The following is a 23,237-nucleotide window of genomic DNA, read 5'->3' as shown; positions in this document are numbered from 1 at the left end:
CCTTCTTAGACTGTGAGATTTCCATCAGTAATGGGGGACATTTAAAAGCTGATGCGTACCGTAAACCTACATCCACTGGAGCACAAACTGGGCGCCATTAGGACGCTACAATACAGATCAAACACCATCCCCACAGACACAGCGGCCAGGGAAGCAGAAGAGCAAGAAGTTGCTGAGTAAATGTGGTTATCCCAGCTGGACATTTGTCAAATCTGGGAAGGCACCTAAAGAAAGCTCCAGCCGATCCAGGAGGGAGGGACAACCTCAGTGATGTGTCAGGAGTATCAGAACAGTTAAGATGCATTTTCTCTAAACACCGAGTCTCTGTGGCTTTCAACATGCTTTGATTAGGTCCCCCGGCATAAGTTTCATGCTTTACTTCTAAATTACTGCTTTACTTTTTAAATTCTTGAACTTAAAACTTAAATTTTGAGTATTTCACAAGAAGTAACCTTTTGCTGTATCCTTGCAGTAAGCATTAAATGTCATATACAACATTTTTTCTTGTTTTCTGGGGTATTTCTTTCATAAACCTATAGGTATATGGGTGTAAGCAGATAACCTGGAGTGTCATTCTTCTTTTTGCCACAACAACCATGATACTCGTCCTCTGCGTGACATTGATACATCAGCCCACTAAGCTCTGCTGGTCCATTGGCTTCATTAACATGCTGGTGAGCAATATGACAGATGCTCCATTCACCTCCTGGGATCCCACTGGCCTCATCATCTTGCTCTCTTTTCGACTCAACCCATCTCTCCATCTTTGTCAGAGTTCATCCCCTTCTTCTTTCCTCGTTTTCCTTCCAAACTTGTCCTTCAATTCAACCAAGAAGTGCTTAATTGTCATGCAGGCAGCGGAAACTGTGGCTCCAATGCAAAGTGACACGCTCCATTTAAAGCTACATGTTCGAGCATTTAGCTGACACTTGTATCGAGAGCTCTCGCGCAGAGAGCTATGAGAGCGGATGAAAGGGTAGAGGTTTGGAGTCCTGCTCAAGGACACTTCAAAAGGACACATAGTTTTCGTTGGATGCTTTGGCTGTCATGGAGATCAAACCAGAGACCTTTCATTTTCAAAAAGGGCTATTTCACCGATAGGCCAGTCTGCACTGAAGTGATTAATTATCATGCAGGAGAGGAAAATCCAGGCTCCTACTCTAATGATTCTACTTGAGAAGCAAGTGATTGATTGAACCAGGCCAAACACTCACAGAGCCTCAGGAAGTGTCCACATCACAAGTGAGATAACTTAAATCCATAGCATCTACAGTTCATTCCAGCACTGGGATGTAATTAGGTGGAGTCGCCATTAAAGGTGTCAGATGGATATCAAGATATTGAGCCTGCAGGAGTCTGACTGCTCTCTGATTAGATTAGATGATATTGTTTATTCACTTGTACTCAAAGAGGTAGAATGGGCCGAGAAAACCAATAACAAGGTGTATAAATGATCCTGGGTAGAAAATGCCAACAGAACAATTAAGAGCAAGCAGACCAAAGATGTACTGGTCTATTGGGAAATCATTACGGTGCAGGAAAGGTATACTTTGTAGTTTAAGTTTACAGTTGCTTTTATGTTTATTTTCTTAAATAGATTTTGACCTCATATTTGATTTTATATATATATATATATATATATATATATATACATATATATACATATATATATATATATATATATATATATATATATATATATATACATATATATATATATATATATATATATATATATATATATATATATACATATATATATACATATATATATATATATATATATATATATATATATATATATATACATATATATATATATAAAATTGAGCAAACGGTTGGACTTTCAAATGACTTTTTTCAAAAAGTGCCACAGGTGATATGAAAGTGGTTTGTTATCTGTGTCAAGTTCATTTACTTCAAACCTAAAACAAACCAGTTATTCTTGTGTTTCTTTAGTAGTTGTTTAAGCTAAAAATAATAATGATCGTCTGACATATCCAATCAGTGCCAATCATAGCTTTTGCAATACTTGGTTCTTTTCAATTCAGTTTTATTTATACAGTCGCCTCAAGGGGCTTTATATTGATTGGTAGACCCTAGAATAATACATACAGAGAAAGATTTAACAATCACATGACCCCCTGTGAGCAAGCACTTTGGCCACAGTGAGAAGGAAAAACTCCCTTTTAACCTCCAGCAGAACCAGGCTCCGGGAGGGGCGGGGCCATCTGCTGAGTTGTCTTTTCAGCTCAATTATAAAATTAAATGACCGGGTCATGAAATCCCCTTAAACATCAAAACTGACAAATATGGCATTTACATGTGCATTTATTTATACAAAAATTAGGTTCTCCTTATAATACCACCTTTTAAACTGAGACTAGTCACCACAGTGGTGCTATACACTCTATATCAGGTACGCCTTGCTACCATGTTAGTTCCCCTTTAGACTTTGGAACTGTCTTAACTCTCCGTGGAATAGATTTAACCAGGGCGGGAAACATTTCTCAGGGATTTTGGTCCAAGCTGACATCACAGGATTGTTGCTGCACATCCATGATGAGAATCTTCCATTACACTATATCCCAAAAGTGCTCTGTTGAATTGAAATCTGGTGACTGTAGAGGCCATTTGAGCACAGTGAAGATGCTACACTGTGGTCATAGAGGAATGGACATGGTCAGCAGCAATACTCAGGCTGTAGTGTTTAAACGATTCCCCACACCCTTAGACCACCATGAGGAACAACTTACACATGCAGGACGGATCCATGCTTTCATGTTGTTTGTGCCAGATTCTGATTGTACTCTCTGAATGTTGCAATAGAAATGTGTGTGTGGCACGCAGTGTGGTTGTTTGCTGCTGCCCATCTGCTTCAAGGTTCAATGTGTTGTGTATCTGGAGATGCTCTTCTGCATACGTTGCAACACTGGTTTAGGTTACTGTCGCCTTCATTTCAGCTCCAGTACTCACTCCTCTGACCTCTGAAAACCCTGGAGATGATTACGTGAAGGACAATCCCAGCCAATCAGCAGCCTCTGAAATACTCAGACCAACTCATGAGGCACCAACTATAATGAAATATTCACAGTCACTTAAATGTCATTCCTTCCCCATTCTGACGCTCAGTTTGAACAGCAGGTCATCTCTCCATCACGTCATCCCTAACTGCACCATCAATGTGATTGGCTGCTTGGACGTTTGCATTAACAAGCAGCTGAGTGGCGTGTTAATGTTCATGGCTTTTATGGTCGCAATTACACTACCAGCTGCCAAAATGCATGTGCTGCAGTGCATGCACTTCTTAGCACATTCACAAGTCATTTAAAATGACATCACTATTGTTGCTAATGAAGATTACGGATAAAATAATAATAATAAAGCAAGTCACACATGAATATCCCTCCTTCTCCAGGTCCACAGAGAATATCACACTTTATAAATGTAAGAGGAAGATGCAGTGCTCTTCCTCATTAAAGCATATAGGATATAACATTCAAACAGTTAACATGTTTTTGAAAGGACTGATGAAATCAGTGCATTACAACTAACAAAAAAACAAATTTGCACTCAAAACAGGTGCAGGTATAAATATTTTAATGAAAAGACAAACCCCTCTGTTAATACGAGGCTTCTCTTACATCTAAAGAGTAAAACACTATAAATTCTTAACAGAGTAAAAAGAGCCGGATTTTAGAGCCTACGAGGCAACAACTGAAGACTCCTTCATCCTACTCTTTTAATCATGGTTATAGTTACAGTGAAGACAAACATAATAAAATTTTAAAGACAATATCCTGTAATTAGATTGCGACTGCTGCTAAGAGCATCGCATGGGTATCTAGGAATTAACATCTGAAGTGTCTGACTGTCTGTTGTAATTGGTGAAATGAAATAAACTAAGACTGCAGCTGCAAAATGTATTCTTAATTAAAGCTGGTGCAGTTTTGGAAGGCCAGCAAAAAATAAATCTTTAAAAAGGTTGAAAGCAACATTCAAGACGAAATAAAACATGCAGCGGAGGAGACAGAGATTTGTTTGAGGCAATGTAATAAAGCTGCAGGTAAAGAATTATATATATACAAGTCTGCAGGTTTAGTTTTATTAGATGGAGATGAAATCAGATTTGAAGTAAATAAAAAGTGTCGCTTTGTTTTTCAGAACAATTGTTTTTTTGTAAAATATCGTGATATTAAAAATGGAGGCATACTCCATTACAAAAAAGAGATTACACTGTAAACTGTTGTAAGGATCCATGAACACAGTTTCCAGTGACTGAAATATTGGTTTGAAGAATTAAATTAGAAAAGTTCTACGACTGCTGAAGTGCTGAGCATCGGTTTAAACAGATGAAACACTTAATGAGCTTAACTGGAGGCTACACGAGGCCTACGCCACAATGCTCTCTAATGTTATTTGATGCTTTGAACAGTGCCTTAGTTATGTTGTTACATTAATAACTTACAGAGACGCTCTTAAACAGCACATTTGTATCTAATTCAGTGTGACTTGGTGCATAGAATTAAAGAAATGGATGATGAACTTACAGGTCTTGGCCCTTCCTGTCAGGGCTTCGCTGGATCCAGTGGAGTAGGAGGCGATGACCTTGACACTGTACTCGGTACCACTCAGCAGGTTAACGATCAGCATGGTGTTCACATCCTCCCCCACAAAGGTTTCCAGAGCTTGTCCAGGGGCTGCAGGGTGCGGTGGGATAATTGAGGAGACACGTCAAGGATGAGAAGACGGTCAGTGAAGCAGAAGGAGAACAGAGGAGCAACTTCAGAGGTGATCATTAGCTTCAGCTGCAGCATAAAATATCTGTTTTCCTCTCACATTCCTCTACACTGTTAAAACTGACAGCTCCTGTAAGAAATGCAGCAGGATCGGGATATTTTCTTTTGTTCCTAACATAATCCTATTTTGACAAAACCCAACAAAAAAAAGAGATGAGAACCAGGTAACAGCTGAATTAAGCTCAGGTATTTTTACTCCACCTGAGATGGTGAGTCAGTGTTTAAATGCTCAGCTTTACAACAGAAAAATATGCTAACAGCCTTCTATAAAAAATGGTTTGGGTCTCTTCTCTGAATGCAAAGACTATACGTGAGGGTGAAATTTCCTTACACTGGGTTAGTGGTGTGGCTCCTCGCAGTGACAGCTAGATGCTAGCAGCTGCAGTTAGCTGTCTGGCTTCACTTTCACTCATCTGTCACTGAACTTGGTTTCTCGACCACGTTGTGGTTTTGGAGCTATTTAAAGGTTTTTAATGCAAACATATTTGGTACACTGTGTGGGTAATTGCACTAAAAACCAGTCCAAGTCCTCCAGCGTTGGTGAGTAAGTAAGACCAACATCTTTTTTTGATCCTTCCTCTGAGGTAAAGTTTGGCATTTTAAGAGTCAGTGACCGTTTCAAATGGGCACTGAGGAAACTGCAGAATGTGGCACTTCAGCACTGGATTACGTTTTTATCCCCGGTGGTTTGTTACAATAAACTCCTTCAGTATGACTGCGCCCCATCCATCAGCATTTCTGTCTTTTAGTTTTTATCCACATATTTATGAAATTGACAAAATTACAGAATTATGGTTTGCAAACATTTCTTAAAACTGTCTGGACTCGATGGGACTTTAAAACTGTAATATTTGAAATGAGCTAAAAAAGAGATTAGGGAGAAATAATTGGTATGTGTTTAAATTACCAGTTAGAGGCTGGTAGATGACCCTGTACCCCATTGTGGGCGACGGTGGAACATCCCAGCTGATCTTGAAGCGATTGTACCATTCCTCTGAGACGCGCAGGTTCCTGGGAGCTAAGAGAGGAACTGAGAAGCAGAGGGGGACGAGAAAAGACAGATTAGATGTATGCAAAGTGTTAACAAATATTAAGGAACAAATATCGATATAGGCAAATATTTGGGCATTTTATCTGTGAGTGTCTGGAGTCAAAACAGGGAAAAAAAGCAGAGTGAGAGAGAAAGATGGTGAAGCAGACAGAACAGCTGACAGGAAAATCATTAACAAAAAGAGAACAGAGAAAAAACATAAAAGGGAAAGAAGAGAACTGAGCTGTATACCAACAAACTGAAGCCACAGTTTAAATCTAAATAACGTAAATCCAGCAGAAGCAAAAGTATTAAATATGTTCCTCAGTACAGAATGATTAGAATGAGCTTTAATAATGAGACAGAAAGTACAGAGAGGAACTCCAAGGGCAGACGCCGAGTCGGAAAAAGGAAGATAATGACGAGTCCAAAAAGGCCTAAAAGTTTGATAACGCCTAATAAAATTTCAACTGTCGGCACAGCAGAAAAGTAAAGTCTCCCCACTGTTACAGAGTGTACAGTTGAATTAATCTGCCAGAATGATATTAAAACCAGAGGACTTATCACTGGCACGACAGCTGGGACACATCTTTTGAAATGACCGAATGGAATAATACGAATCTTAAAATAAAGCGCTTTCTTTGAGGAACGTGTGCTTTTCGAGCCGTCTGTACATTCACATACATTTATAACCTCCGTGCAGTCTCCTCTGCTCTCCCACAGCGGTGATAGATTCCAGATCGCCGTGGTTAATGGGAAACTGTGAGACTTTTCGGGTGCAAATCCCAGAGTGAATCTGCTGGCTGTTGAGTTGCACATTTGAAATGCTAAAAACCTCCCATCATTCTCCCTGAGCTGCAGCCGTCTCACCATTACTGCAACTGAACCCTCCAAATTATGCCGGCTCTTCTGCCTCATTTTCCCTCTTCACCTTCCCGGCCGTTCACCATTAAAAAGCTAATCATGCTCTCTGCAAAAAAGCCGTACTCCCCCCACACCCCCGGTATCTGCTGCACCCTCATATGTTCAAATCCCTCTGTTATACCCGCCTCTTCGGTCGTATTATCTATTTTCACTGTGCCCTTCCTGGTCCTGAGAAAATTACCATCATCCTCTGAACTCCGTCTGCATTTCCTCCCACTATGTCTTCGCCCTTCAGGCCTAAGGGTAATGAGAATCTGGAGATTTAATGAAACTTTCAGAGTAAAAAAATGCTTTTTTGGGTGCTGAGGAACTTTTTTTTTTTTTTTAGAAACTAGGGTACTAATTCTGCATGCAGACTTCGTACTGATTCCTCGATTGTACTCTGTGCATCTATCATCTAACAGTTGTTGAGATGACATCAAGTCCCCAAGCTGCTGCCCACTTTTTTAGTTCCTGTGGGAAATTAAAGCATTTTTACACAGCAGAGGCTTTAAGTCTTCCAAGACAACAGCCAACAATTTAATTGAGCAGCAAAATGTTATCTTGAGTCTCGGTTAGAAAACGAGGAAAATGATCTAATTACAAACCCAACTCTGAAAAAATTGGAAAAAAGTCAGCAAAAGCAGAATGCAATCATGTGTAACTCTCAAATCTATATTTGATTCACCCTCCAACATAGAACTCAGAATTCAACAATATTTTTAAATATTAGATCAGTTTTAATCGGATGGCAGCAGAACATCTCAAAAACAGCTGAGAGACGGAGAGAGTAAAGGAACTGATTTTTGGAATCTGAAGGAATCTCTGTGTGCAAGAAACAGGCCAAAAATCAATCTACGCGACTTTGGGGCTCTCCTTAAAAAACAGGCATGATTCTGTCATGGAAACCACGGCCTCACTTCCAGAAATAAACAACTGCAGGTTAAAGCTCGGTCACATAAAGAAGTCATATGGAAACATGACCCAGAAACACTACCTTCTTCTTTTTGGACTGAGACAAAGTGGAAAGCTCTTTATTTCTGTTCTGAAGTTTGCATGTTTGATGGCAAAGGAACGCATGGATGTCTATGGAAGTGGCAGCTTGAACATCTGGAAAAGCACCATCAGTGCTGAAAGGCGTGCTCGGGTTTTAGAGCAACATCCAGGTGACGCGTTTTTCAGGGGAGACTTTGCATATCTCAGCAGGCCAATGCCCAACTGAAACATTTGGAGCATCAAACAAAAGCTTTTATAAAGACAACTCTAAAATGTTGAAGAACTAGAATTTTCTATCAGCCAAGAATGGGACAACATTCCTCTCCTAAAAGTCCAGAAACTTCTCTCCTCGGTTCCCAGACATTTCCAGGCTGTTACACGGGGATAAACATGACTCTGTCCCATTTTTCAAAGTAAATTGAAATATTAAAGCCCTAAAAACATCTATTTTTGCTTGAGTGTTGTTATTTTTTCCAATTTAAATGCATGTTTACTTTAACTACCCAGATGTTTACAGATGGCTCCTAACAGCGTCAGGAGCCACTGAGTTAATGTTTTTGAGGAGAGAAAAACTGTGAAAGTGATGCAGACCGTGGGCTGCAGCTTTCTGGAGAAACCGCTCGTCCACGATGCTACACGAGTAACTGTCTGCTTCTTTTTCTCCAACAGCCACACGAGCCAACAGGAAGGATGACAAGCATCGAGGGACAAGCACTGGTTCAAAATGAAGCATCTTTTGATGCTTTGAAGGTGTCATCTTTAACAGCGTGGCTCTGACTGGTCATCAATTGTTGACTAAATGATGATATTAGAGAAAAAAAGAATCATGCTGGAATTACCAACTTTACTCATCGCCTGACAAACACACTGTGGTTGTGTTTGAAATCAGCTAAGTTGCTGTGGCAGCCTTAGTGCAGGGCATCCTGCACCAGTGTTGATGTTTAACAGGCTGGGAATGTGAACGCTTAGACCGGTGCATCGCCGCACCGACGCCACGGTAAACATGTCCGTTTCTCTGTGATGTCAGCGGCTTCTGACAAAACAACACTGTGTGATGTTCTGTTAATGAGAACACCTGAAACCACCTCGTTTGAAAAGAGAAGATGAAACTTAAACATGTGAGAGAACTCTTCTTGCCTGAAGGTATTTTTCCAAATAAAATGAACTGCAGACTGTAATTATGCTGCTTTACAATCTTTTCTTTTAGGTGCTTCTTACAGACTCGAAGCTGCTTCAAAATCCAAATCACCCAAATTAAAACACCCTCCTGTCTCTTAAATTCATTCCTCATTCATTCCTCGTCACAATATATTCCACACCGAGGCTATGAAAGTCAATTATCTTCTAATTCTCGGTCTTAAATCTCTTTGCCATCAAGTTGGTAGTGACTTTTCTATCACATTATATTTGTTTTCCCCGCCGCCCTCTCTGTATTACCCCCCACGTCTCTCTCACTGATCAGCCCATCCTTCAGTGGATCAAACACAGCTTAATCTGCCTCTTCTGTCACATTATCTATCTTCAGTTTGGGGCTAAAAACCCAATCATCCTCTCTGCATTCCCCGTCATGCCTCCCTCGGCGTTCGCCCCATCCCTCATAGGTTCAAATCCCAAGATTACACGGGCTCCGTTTGTCACATCATCTATCTCCACCTTAAAAAACGCAATCATCCCCCCTCCTCTCTCTCTGCATTCCCCGTCATTCTTCCCTAGGTGATCATCTCATCCCTCACTACCTAACAGGAGCCATTCATCATCAGCGGGTGTCGCAGGCTCGTCGCTTAAAAAGCGGAGAACGTCGTTAGCGTCTGCTAATGTGTGTAATGTGTTGCACGGGGGAGACATGATGGGACGGAGCGGAAAGATGAATGACTTAAATTTAGAGTTTCCTCCACGCTAAAAGTGGAGTGTTTGTTCTGTAATGCACTTGGCAGCAGAGAAAATCATTAGCCTCTGCTGGTGCACTCACAGCGGCGCTCTGTCATATTTAACAAAAGAGGAAAAAATGCTTCCCGCATATTTCTGTCTTCAGCTCCACAGTAAAGGAAATAGATGCTGAGCACTGAGCGGCTGCCATCTCTTTTCCTTCCTGGGAAATTGTCTCAGGTGTAATGAGCTGCAGAGATCTTCGGGGTTGGGTTAGGTAGAAAGTAAGTTTTCCTATTTTTCATCTTTTTCTGAGTTTTCTCTAAATACTTGGTAATGAAGGCAAAGTTGTAACGAAAAGCAAAACTGGGAGCACACACCTAATTTCTAATAAAGGTTCGGCTCCAATATTTTGAATATAGCACTGACAGGCACTTTTCTATCTTGTTACATATTTCATCAAATCAATCAACGTTTTATCTTGTGCAGTGATTTAAACTTTAGAATATAATTGAATCCTTTTTTTGCCCGTGTTGGCAGAAAGAAAAACGCCCCCTCAATCATTCACCTTCTGGCAACATTTTCTTGAGCGTCCTGAACAAGATGAATGGCTAACACGTTTCTGCTCGGCTTAAATTGTTGTGTTTGTTTCACACTAATGAGACTTTAAGAAAGTGACAGCCACTGTGGGCAGAAATGCATCTTTCATCCTCAGCTCACCCACAACAGATTCTCCCTCTCAGGAGGTGAAGAGTTTGTACACAGGCACAAACACCCGAGACACCAGCACCTCATTATGGGTCCGATTAGCAAACTTTTCCAAATCAGTGACGTCGTTTCCACGTTTGATCCTGAAAATACTCACTTTTTTGGACCCTTGTGGTTGTGAACATGACATTTCCACTATCTTTTTAATTGCAAACCACAGCGTTGCTTTGTTCTGGCCTGTCTCCTGGTCCTCGCTGACCCTCAACACCTTCTTTGTCATCAGAGGATTGTCGTCACCTGCACAGGAGGATTTTTTAAAGCTGGTTATCTCCCAGAATGTTTTTGGCCTTTCAGATCCAAACTTTGCTTCATGTACTTGGTTTGAATTATGTTGAACTGATTGCTTGTTAAAAGAGACGTATGATTTATGATTTTATGAATACATATAGCTTTCTTCAATGAGTTCTCCGTTGGCATAATTAAATCATTATATACTGAAACTTAGTATAATATTAGAACATGCTGAGACAGACAGCAGATGTAGTATAGGACAACACATTTTCTGTCCTTCTTTGTTTTCTGTTTGATTTATTTTTGGATCGTAGCGGTCACTGAGCCGTTTATTTTTTAAAGCCTGGCCATTGTTGAAATGTGCAAAAGCTTTGCTGGCCCACAGTGAAAAGCGTTCTGTGTTATTAAACTGGTGAGTTGGGACCAAGCTAAATGGAGACTGGAGCACGAGGTCAACATTCACCACACTAGGAGATCCAGGAGCCACCAGGAGCAGCAACAACACGACTTCAAGGAAGCAATACAATGCTGAAAGCTATTCATACATCACCAGAGACGGCATCATACCCCAACTATTGACTATTCTTCAAATTATGTATCTTTATCCAAACCATGATAAATCTAAACATAACCAACCAAAAGAAATAGAAACTAAAAATAAAACCAGGTCCTAAAACAACAACAACAAAACTTGATGGTACAGTGAGGACAGACTGGGGAAGGTCTTCTGCAGAGTCTGCTCATCTTTTTAATCTGCGGTGGAAAAGAAACTTTAAAGTCAGGAGATGCTGACACGGGCTAGTCGAATACATGCTTTGTTGCCCTTACTCTGGATTCACTTTAGGTTCACATATTTAGTCATTTAATATTCGAATCATATCATGCCACTGTCACACTCACAACATAACATCCAAGAATTTGAGGGCATTTCTCTATTTTGTTTTCACTTGAGATGTTTCCACTTTTCAAAGAGGACAAAAAGGAATAATAATGATAAATAAATAGAGGGTGAAAGAGGAATACTGAAAACTGCTACTGAATGTAGAAATAAACCTCTATCAGATCAACAGGGAAGAGATCATCTTGAAAAAACAAGCACCTTCACCTTTCTTCATTCCGATCTTGCCTTTGTTCCTTTGTTCACTTTCATCCTTCTTCCTGTCTGCCCTGTCATTTTAGCCTCATGACAAGATTTTCCCGGCACAAATCCAATAATACTGTAGTCTGTCTACAGCAGCAGGACTGTGCCGGAGATCAGAGCACAAAGATGCCAGAGTGTGTCGGAGGGTCACAAGTGTGGCACTCTGATCCACAGCAGCTTCGCAGCTCTACTTTTAAATCCCAGCCGGGGTTATTTGTCCAACTATAACAAACTACTCCTACAGTCAGCTGGGAGGACAACATGATGTTTTTCCTCCATATGTTTCTTCTTTTTGTACACTATGCCAGTATTTTTAGACACAAGAAGCTGAAAAAATGTGAGTACAACTGGCTTAGAAGATCAGATATGATAATAATAACTTGCTGAATGAATAAATAAGCATAAAAAAGAAACAATAAAATGGTAAATGGACTGGTTCTAATAATAATAATAACAATAATAATAATAATAAAAATAATAATAATGATATAGCTCTTTTTGACTCTGCCTGAACACTCAAAGAGCTAAATGATATTAAGAGGTTCCACATATTTGTGCATATTTGTCTTTTCCAGTGTGGCTATTATTCAAGTCTGACCACTTACTGCTGTCCTTCAAAAGTCTGTGTCTCAAACTGACCCATGTTTCAGTGATAACAACCAATAGAGATTGACAGACCACGTGACTTTCGCGCATTGCATGCCGGGAACTCGTGGCAAAACAATCCAAGTACAGCATCAAATGCAAGCATTTGCAGCACCGCAAAACGTTCATTCTCCGGTTCCAATACCTTCTTGGTTTTTCTTTGCCCCCCAAAAAAGGAATGTACAAAAACGAAGGAGAACAATGCCGGTCCGTACAAAGACAGACTTGATGAAAAGTCAAAGAAAAGACACGAGGAAAAAAATCAAAGGAGTGAAAGGGTTAGACCCTTACGAGCACACAGAGTGCTGCCCAACTTTCTCCAGGCTCATATTTATAATTATACAGTTCTTGGAGTGAGTGCATACACTCATGAAGTTTAGTAACTTCAGGTCACTGCAGCAAGCCCAGGTACAGTTTACCGACGGATGGGTACAGGACCTTGAAATGCACCGTGCAGAACGAAAGACCATCGTACGAACAAAGGTAAGTTTACCAGTCTCACAAATCGTCTTCATAAATACACATTCGTTACCGTTTATTAATAGGACCTGTGAGCTCAACGGTTATTAATTAGTAGTGGAAATAATTTCTAGTACGCATTACAGAAACGTAGCAGTGACAATAATATTGTATGCTGTAATCGCACTGGGCAATTAGTGATACAAAACAACTGTTTTATCCTGTGAATAAAAGTATATGTTTTTGTCAGTGTACCGTGGTAATAACAGAAGCGAAACGCAATATTCTGTCAGGACAATTCACTATTTATGCACAATAAACAAAGGAGCATAGCGCGACAATTTCTGTTCAGCGCCAGACTTGCTTGTAGCCTATATCACCAATTATGTTATGAAAAATGACGTATTAACTACTACAAAACACTGACCTTTGTGGAAATGCTTGGGGCAGACTAACATGTGAGCTGGAGTGTTCTGGGACGTTATATTTGGTCTTTGAATGGCTGCAATCCCAGCCATCCGTCGCCTCTTTGTTACTTCGGAAACATGGCTCGAACAATTTCTCTTCAACGACGTAATCCGATAACAACCGATCTCTTTACCCGTCGGCTTCCCGTGGCTGTCATGTGACCGGCTATTGGAGTTAATAATACAACAGCTTCTTGCCATTTTTTGTGTTTCTTTTTATCACTGTGTAACTGATTTCAATTGAAAGCCTGCGTGCGCTAGTACCTCTTGCCGCGAGTTCCCAGAATCCTTTGTGGTTTTACCCCTGAATGACATCACATTTTCAATCTCTATTCTAGTAGTCTTAAATAAACTCATCTATCAACAAATCACAACAGCTATTGTACATATTGTACAGTAAAGACCCCACAACAGTGCAGAGAAACAATCAAACAATTCCCTATGAGCAAGCACTTGGTGACAGTGGGAAGGAAGAACTCTGTTTTAGCAGGAAGAAACCTCATCAGAGCCAGACTGAGGAGAGGGGCATGTGCTGGGATTTGTTCTCCAGAGTCAAACTGTCACAAATGTAACAAGTTAGAGCAGGACTTCCTGTAAACAAAACCATCCATCCTGTAAACAGCGTAGAGATGCACAAGGAGGCTTTGAGGACTAAATCTAAATTGTTTATTAATTAATTAATTTTGTATTTTGTTTAATTTTCTTGTATATCCATCATTTACAGAATCAAAAAAGTCTGTCCTTCTTCTTGTATCGCTGTCTGTTTCCTGGTCTAATTTGTATGTTTATGTTTGACAGCAGATAAGGTGGTGTCATATGGAATTTCAGCTCTACTCTGAGGTCCTGATCGCAGGTTAATGATAAAACACGATACTGCAGACAACTTAAAAAGAGCAGAGAGTGAAGAAAAGAAAGTGAAAGAAACAAAAGTCAAGCAAACTCAGCATCAATATGACTCACGCGTCCGTCCCGTCTCGGCGGCTGCCGGTCCGTCTCCCTCGGGGTAAACAGGAGTGATGGAGACTTTGTACTCTGTGTCTGACAGCAGAGGCTGCAGAACCAGGCTGTTCTGACCAGTGGGCACTGTTCTCTGTAAGCACAGAAATACCAGAGTCAGGACAGTTTTGAAAGACAAGCAAAGCCGTTAATGTTTGACTTTAACATTTAGACATTTCCCCATCCTCAGTCTCTCTGCACTGATGTGACATTTCACCTCCCAAAGTTCAGCTGCCAGTCAAACAGAGAAACTGCACTCTGACGTGATAGTTTCCACAGCTCATCGTCCATTTTTGCTTTGTAATATTAAACGTGTGGATTTTTGTAGCTGCTTCTTAATCATGTTACAGCACATACGCTCACTGTAGGATCACTTCATGTAGATCAGATGTAACACCAGGATAATGTGACTGCTGAGGTTTCTCAATTTAACAGGACCTCGAGTTTGCTTTAAAAAAATAGAAAAATGATGTTTCTGCAAACCCAAAAAACTTGTGCATGTCTTCAATGATTTGATTATAATTTGTGTCCACGTGCAGAGATCCATTTGCGTCTAAATGATTGTTTCTTTGATCATTCTCATTACCCTGCCCTCCCTCTTCCTTCACAGCATGATCGAGGTGACGGACTGCGACTGAGAATGTCCTCCGTCTTCAAGCATTCTGCATTCTTCCCTCTGCTAAGTTGATGTTTTTGGTATTTGCATGTCATTCAGTCTTTAAACGCACTCTCGAAACTTTTGAATGAATTTTGATAAAACGTTGTAGGGACGTCGAGGAGCCGCGTTAACAATTCATCAAGGTTTCGTCCACTGAGGTCATCAAGGTCAACCTGAAGATTTATTGGTCGAAAAGTGACATAACATACTGAGGTGTTTATTGTCAACATTTAGAAAGTGCCATATAGATTAAAATGATCACATCACATTTGACCTCTGACCTCTCCTTCAAAGTCTGATCTGAAGGTCAAAATGATAATAAATAAGTGATAACATGCTATAAGGAGATACTTAGAATGATCATAGGTTTTGTGACTGACAGGAACAAGTTTCCATGGGAAACCTTTTAACTGTAATTGACTAATTTCATTATAACTTTATTATGTTTACATTATAAGGTCATATGTGTTTAAAATTAAATCAAATTCGTTTGTTTTTTTAATTAAAATCAAACCAGTTTTTGTTTCTTTTTCGCCTGATCTTCAGTCCAGCAGCTCACTGGTTGGTTTGTTGGTCGGTCTTTCTGACTCCCGTCTCCCTTTTTTGTGCTTTGTGTTCCAAATACATGTTTTTTTTTATTGTTAATATTTTATTATCATTTTTTATATTCCATTCTTTGAACTCCTGTCTCATGTGTTGGCTTCCTCTGAGCCATGGATTTAGAGTCTAACAAGGGCGGATTCAAAAATGAGTTAACAAAGAGAATTAAGATTTCTAAAGCACGAGCTAGCAAAAAAATAGTATTAGCCTTTTTAATAGAGGTGAAGTAGGGAGAGTGGCTGCAGTGGACTGTGAGGTTTCAAAGTGCTGCAGAGGTTAATTGTGTCCAGGTGTCCTCCTCACCTGTGGGCGAGCTGAGTCTCTTATTAAAACTGATGATCTCACACTGAAGACAATCTAATCTCCTTCTTTACCCCGTGGACATCTTTCCTCTCTCTTCATCTCTGCTTCTGTCGATTTCTCTGCTGTTGTTTGTCTCTCCACATCTGTTGTTCATAAATTATACTTATATGATGACTTATATTATTTATTTTTGTTTTTGTTCTTTGAATCCGAAACCCAGTGGAGCTCTCTTTGTTTTTATTTTCCAAAACCGCTGGCTCATTTCCCCTCCGCTCATCTTAAAGTATCACCTTCTCTTCCACACTCTTTCCCCTTCTGTTATTAAACTCTATGATACACATATATATATTTTATGTATGATGACAGTAATTTCCAACAAAATCCAATTGGAGCAAACTGAAAAGGATGGCATCGTCTGGTTGTGGCAATATAATAAAAGAAAATCTTGACAAATTCAAGCGGCTCCTCACATTCTATTGGTTAGAAAGAAGCCAAATCCTCTCTCAGTAAACTGAACATATTATATCAGCCCAGCCTTATGATACAGTTAAGAAACACTCGTCTGTTATTTGATCTGCATAAAGCATGCTGTGAATGCTCTAAGTGGCTCTGTGAAGAGAAATGTTTGTATTTTACATATGATTGAACACAGAGCTCATTTGGCTCCAGGTAACCAGAGCTATTGTTGTATTGTGCGTAGGAGAAATCTGTAAAGGTTGAGCTCTCTCTGCTGCTGTCTGTCTGTCTGCTGGGCCACTTTGCATTCTGAGCATGTAGAGTCTGGCCCGACTCCATTCGCAAAACTTCCACTTTCTAAAAAAACAGAAAAAAATTCTTATACGTGTCAGTCAGAGCAGCACTGTGGGCCTTGACAAATCAATTTCAGCCCAGTCTGATGAAAAAGGCAGCAAGTCTCTAAACTGTCACAGTGTCACACAGTTGGAATAAACCACCTCCAGCTGCACTCCCTTTTTTACTCCAACCTCTTTGTAAATGCAAACGTGGTCTCATAAAGTATTTATGTGATCCAGAAACACAATCTTGTTTTGACAGAGGCTCCACGCAGGTCTGGAATATTAAGTTTGATCCACCTTCGCTGGAACAACGAGGCTTAAAGGTAAACTGCAGGGTAGACAGTCAAACACACAGCTGACAGAGTCAGAGTGCGATGACACAAGAAGACAAGAAGTGCTGTACAGACAAAACGCCAACGCAGAAACACGGGGCAAGACTTCAGACCAGAACAACAGGAACCAACAAAAAAAAAAAATCAGAAAGACTACTACAAAGAATATTTTGGTCAATATTGAGATTACAGAACAATTGTTGATCTAAAACCGAAATATAAATACATAAATATTAGGGGTGCAACGATACACAAAATTCACGGTTCGGTTCGATACTTTGGTGTCACGGTTCGATATTTTTTCGATACAACAAAATGTTCATGCCTTTTTAATTTGTCATTTATTAAAATTATAAATATATATTTTAACTCAAAAGTACAATTTTTAAATTTAATGTTGCTGAAACAACAAAATAATAAAAAAACAAATAAATCCATCTGATGGAGAAATCCCTCATCTTTGGAAAAGAGAGTTTATTACAGAGAAATGGCTCTTTCCAAAATAAAAGCTATACTATACGCTTCTTCTGGGGTATATTCTCAGCAGCATATTAAACATATCAGGTCCCCATAAGGAGAATCATGTGCTAACAGCTGTCTAAATGACTCGGGTAAAGTCTGTAGCATGCCTGCTTGTTGTTTTTGTCTGCTTCCACTTGTCTTTGCACTAGGATGATGTCGGAGTAAATGTGCAGTCATATTCGTTGTGTTCCCACTAGTGCTGTCAGCGTTAATCTCGTTAAAATGACATTAACGCCATAACGTGGCAAATCTCCGTTAACGAGTTACCACGGATTGCCCGTGTGTGGGGCGTTAACGAGCTAACTGCGCTAACGCACTAGTTCCCACCAATTGAGCATTGCGTGGCACATCCGACATACTGTTTTACTTTTGTCCATGACGCGCTTACCTTCAGGGTCATACTTCACATGAAAACCAAGATAGTTCCAAAGACCAGATCTGAATGCGGGTGGGGGAGGTTCAGTTTCGGGTAGCGTTGAGGCAGCTGCCATTTTGCAGCGAGCTTAGCTTCTGTCTTGCTAGCTTGCGCTGCGCTCAGTGGATCTGCACTCCACAGTGCAGCCTAGGCGGAGTAGTCAAACGCAGATCCACTGAGCGCTCAACACAGACAGCATCGTCAGAAGAAAAGTTGATAAAATAAATTTTTTTAAAAATTGTATTGTTCGATACATATGCGTACTGAACCGAAAGCACTGTATCGAACGGTTCAATACCAATACGAGTATTGTTGCACCCCTAATAAATACATAAACACACCACAGCCAGTCAGTGTGACAAAACTAATGAAAAATGTTGAACTGTCAGTAGTCTTGTTTAAATCATTTTTATGATAAATCCAAATAATCGCCAAGCCCTAGATCCAAGTGGGGACGCATCCCTTATGTTGTCAACCAAGCGGGAACCTCCGAGGGCTGAAAACTGAAGCTGAGAAGAAACTTTCCGTACCTGCAGTTCCTTTAGTGGCCACTTGGGGAGAAATCCTCAAACTCCGGTGTTAACATGCCTAGCTTTGCAGTAGTGGTCGACATCACTGACGATGTTAAAGAAGAAACACCTTTACTCTTAGATGAGGACTTTAAGCTCAGGTCAAGTCATAAGAAGCCTCCAGTTTATTACAGGACATTTAACAGCTGGTAGCTGCTGGAGGCACAAATCCTGGAGGTTTGTGAAGCTAAATGTAATGACTTTGGAGAATATATATATATAAAAAAAGACACTTACTGTTAAATATCAGAAACAGACTTAACATTAACAAAAAACAAATAAATAGAGAACTGGAAGTGGATCAGACACACTAAATGAGCAGTTAGGGGACAGACATTTCTGCTGAATGATGCCAAAGATCACAGTTAAAAAGAAATGGGTTTGGATTTCTCCCTCATGAAACCACACTTATGGTGTTTAAACCTAAATGGCTTCCATTAGCTAAAACCGGCAATTGAGACATGGCTCAAAGATCAAAAATTAAAGCTTTAGTGCAAAACACTGTATTTATTTATTATTTTCTAATAGCTGTGAGTGTCATACACAGACAGTTACAGTTTTTTAAGAAAAATCCCGTCTGTTTAAGATCCCTTAAACTTTTTAATCCCCAGTTTTTACCTCCTGGAACAAGAATCTGCTCCTGAGCAGTGAGAGCCAGAACCCTGCACACGGTGGAATTGCTCTTGATGCCCGGCAGCTTTGGTTTATTGGACGCTGAATGAAGCGGCACAGGGAAATAATGGAGCTTCAATGAGTTGAGCATCACAGCTGCCTGTGAACAGATGGCTTCAGAGTTGAGTCACGCCATGGCTACGGTGTAGACACCATCATCTGGTACGGCAGTGACACAGCCATCTGAATGAACCGAACCATTAACTTCTAGATTTATAAGCTTGTAGAGACCAGAGCACTGAGAAATGTTTCATTTATTCGTGCATTAATTTTCTAGTACAAGTCTAGCAAGAAAGAACCAGACCAGGTTACAACCTTAGAAGTTGTAACCCAAAAAGTACAGATTGGAAATGTTCATGTCAAACTGCACAGGTGCACCACAAACACAATAATACCTGCTAATTACAGCTAAGTAACAGACTAATAACACACTAGCATTTCACTCACTGATGTCTGTATCTGACAGCAGGCCACAGAGTGTTTGTCAGATGAAAAAAGCTTCATAAGGCACCAACAGCACAGACTCAGTGACTTCAGTCAGAGGAGGCGAGCTCTGATTGCCTACAGTTCCCCGTGTCAGGAAATTGGGCATTTTGATGTGGGAGGCACTGGGGACAGACTGACTTGTGGAGTCCGTCTGAAGGATGGCTGGCTTTTTAATACCTCTGTGCTGGCTTCATGCTTCTGCCCAGGAGGTCAAAATTTGATGATAACAATGGAAATCTAGATATTTCTATCAGCCAGAGAAGAACGGCAGTCAGGACAAAAACTAAGACATAAACACTCGATAATTAAAATGTTGACAAGATTGGATGATTTACTCTTAGTCAGTGCTTTCTTCTGTGCGTTACACGTCTTTAAATACGACATCCATGAATCCAAAATCAAAAAGACCAAAATGGGGATTAATCACACGCGTGATAATTATTGTAGGATATGTGCTTTTTTTCTCTTTGCTGGAAGATTCAAAAGTTGCAAAAAGGCCAAGGAAGTCTGATTTCTGGCTTTTCTTTCCTGCATGTTCCTGTGATGCAGAGCGTTCTGTAACCTTGTTAGAAAACCAATTTGTGACTAATATCCACAATTTAATTACATGTAATATGATTTGTTGCAGCTGCAGATCTAACATGCTTACTACACGTTAGCTCTTTAGGACAAGATTCCATCAGTGAAGATGAAGTGGGATGAGCCACATATCAATAACATGTAAATGAGACGCGCTCCTTCGGTGGCGCGTTGCCCTGCTTTGGCAGCCGAGAACCACAGAGTGAAACTTTGAACAAAGCAGGTGTTTTTTTCTCCCCCCACAGCAGATAGACATCTAAATAGTAGCTATTGAGCGCAGCACTTGGTGATTCATAACCTGACCGGATTGCCAAACAGAGGCCACAGCTGTTCGCGCTTTGATAAGAGATCTCATTTAACAAGCCGCCGGTGCGAGCAGCTGGTGGCTCTTTATTGTCAGGATGAAAAGGCTGAAGCGGGACCTGTGTCCAGAGTGGGCCTCTGGAGCGGTGGCAGCACAACCAGCACACAACACACACCAGTGAAGTCAAAAGTCACAGGAAGATGAGACGTTTCTGGAGATATTTGACACGCGTTAACCTGGCAAAGTGAACACCCGACCACTTAGGATTACAAAGAACCTTGGAAGCCATGCTCTACATTTATTAACACCAAGGAGACAATTATTACAGAATAAATGTGATTTGCACAAATGTGAAAGAAAACAATGAGAGCATGAAAAAGAAAAAAATCTTTGTGATGCGTGTAAAAGTGTGTGTGTGTGACTAGAGTTTAAACACAGGAAATCTGGGAGGTTGTCTTTAATTAGGATTCAAAGCAGCTTTTATCATGAAAACTAATCACACTGTAAACATGACCTGTCTGCCTTCTAACGGGGACTTTCTAGTCAAAACTCTCCTCATCACTGAGAACCAGACAGAAATCAGATTTAATACAAATTTACTTCCAATAGTTGAGCAGGAACTGTGAAGTTTGACCCTGATTACTGAGGACAACTATCTTTTAAAGTACCCCCCCCTCCCCACACACCCAGATTCCAGGCATCGCTGGAATATTCCACATTCAGATTTCCCACATGCACGTGTTGTTGGTAAAATCGCAGTCTCGAGAGGTTTTTCTTTTTTTGCACCATTCAGCTCCTGCTTCCTTCCTGTGTGGCAGGAGTGCAGAAAGCATCAATGCCCTTTTCCCCCTTTAATTAAATTGTCATTTAAGTGGAACTGGACAAAAACCAAGCTGGGATTTTGTGCCTGTGCTCAGTGTTGGTTTAACATCCTGACCGGTTGTATGAGTCACACTCCGCAGACCAGCTCTGGCAATAAAAGTCACAGTTTCTGGGGTTAAGGTAGAAACCCGGAGCCAGAAACTGTGAGCGAACTTTCATGTCATATTTTGTTATTAAAAATAATATTTGGCTCCCTTTGGACATTTTTGGCACTCGGGGTCACGATTGTACCCCCATTATTGATTTATTGTCATGCACGCCTGTGGCATATTTTTGCACGAGTGTTGTTTTCTATAAAAGCCTTCACCCAACCCTTCTCTCTCTGCTCATTACTGCAGAAGCTGCCAGGCTCTCTCTACCTCACTGAAAAAAAAGAAAAACTCTTTGAAGGTCTGCCACTGTTTTCATCATCATTATCCTCTTCCTGCTCTCGTCTCTTCCCCTTAACTAGACTCTGAAGGCCTGCCATCAACTTCAGTAGCACTGACTTTTTCTCCAAGGAGGACTTCTAATCTGAGGGCCTGCCATTGTCTTCATCAATAATCTCCCACCCTCCTTCTGTTGAAGATTGACGCTCTTTTGTCTGTTCCATTGCTCCCCAAACGCCTCCCATATCTCTGTCATATCTCTGCAGTGAACAACTGATGTGCAGACAGATTCAAAAACAGTTATTATAACCAGTGCAAACCTGAATTAAAACCTAAATGATAGAATGAACGTGCTTTTAAATTACTCTGGCTTCGTTTAATAGTGTCTGTGTAGGTTCTCAGTCAGCTAACTGGATGTCTGTCGGTTTGTGAAGATGTTTCAACCACGAGTCCCAGGTATTTTACCCCTGGTGGGAATTTCCTGGTGGCAAGGGTCCTTGAAAAAGAGTCTTCTATACAACAAAAAGGCCTCTTTTAGCATTAAAAAGCACTTACAGGTATTTAGGCGTGGACACAGGTATGTATTTGTAGGAGTTTGACTTTCAGAGCATAAAATTTGAAGAGTATTTAAAGGAATCACACAAACGTGACTTAGTAAAGTTTACGGCTGGAAATGTTCTGCAAATTAAACTTCTGCAAATTGGTGATGTGGTCGTGATGGCTGCCACAAGGGATTTTCATTTATTTCAAATGAGAGGGGAAGGCTTTATCAGGACGAAAAACACATCGCTGTCAGTTTTCTGTTGTTTTTAGGTGGTGTTTGTGTGCTGGGGCTGATTGTTTGTTGACTTTATTAATGTGCGACTCCTATAGGCTAAGATAGTGTTGCTGAGCGTTGATGCTGGGAATGAAAAGCAGGCATTGCTGAAGACTGTTCAAATGAGCGTCAGACTTCAAGTTAATTATTATGAAATAAAGTGTCTCTCTCTGCGTCTGTCTTACCGTCTCTGCTGCTCGGTCTCCCCTCGCGCTGATGTAGCTCAGTCGATAATGTCGAACATTTCTGGGGTCGACGGGCTGCCAGGACACCCGCATGCTGAACGTAGTTTCTTCATCGATCTTCATACTTCTCACCCCGTATCGAGGAGCTGAAGGGTTGGACAGAGAAACTCTGGCTGCAGATCAGTGACTCAAAGATTAACTCAGTGAAGCATGAAGCTGTCACAGCCTATCACAGAAAATGATGGTATCAAAATGTCATCATTCTGGCATTTAATTTGCTCAGATTTTCATATCACATCAGTGTCTTCGGAATATCGAAACGTTCCCTCGGAGAACATATTGGAACAACACACCCTCCCTCTGATAATATAGGAACAGATTTACAGACGCTATCAGTGAAACAGGAGGAGCAAACTTCTTATCTCACTTACAGTTTCAGAATTTTGATCT

The 23,237-nt window shown here is 40.5% G+C and overlaps 1 protein-coding gene across 1 annotated transcript in view; it reads right to left on the bottom strand.

Annotated features, from left to right (window-relative positions):
• Positions 1-23,237, bottom strand: part of LOC134619765 (collagen alpha-1(XIV) chain-like) — a 176,532-nt gene that overhangs the window by 71,904 nt on the left and 81,391 nt on the right. The window contains exons 19-22 of the mRNA XM_063465597.1: positions 22,788-22,933; positions 14,266-14,395; positions 5,707-5,829; positions 4,551-4,700 (exon numbers count right to left, since the gene is read on the bottom strand). Coding sequence (XP_063321667.1) covers positions 4,551-4,700; positions 5,707-5,829; positions 14,266-14,395; positions 22,788-22,933 — 549 coding nt within the window. The remainder of the gene's footprint in view (positions 1-4,550; positions 4,701-5,706; positions 5,830-14,265; positions 14,396-22,787; positions 22,934-23,237) is intronic.

The sequence above is a fragment of the Pelmatolapia mariae genome, linkage group LG22 (assembly GCF_036321145.2).
Source record: "Pelmatolapia mariae isolate MD_Pm_ZW linkage group LG22, Pm_UMD_F_2, whole genome shotgun sequence".
In the NCBI taxonomy this organism is placed as follows: domain Eukaryota; kingdom Metazoa; phylum Chordata; class Actinopteri; order Cichliformes; family Cichlidae; genus Pelmatolapia; species Pelmatolapia mariae.
This window is presented reverse-complemented; position numbering and strand designations above follow the sequence as displayed.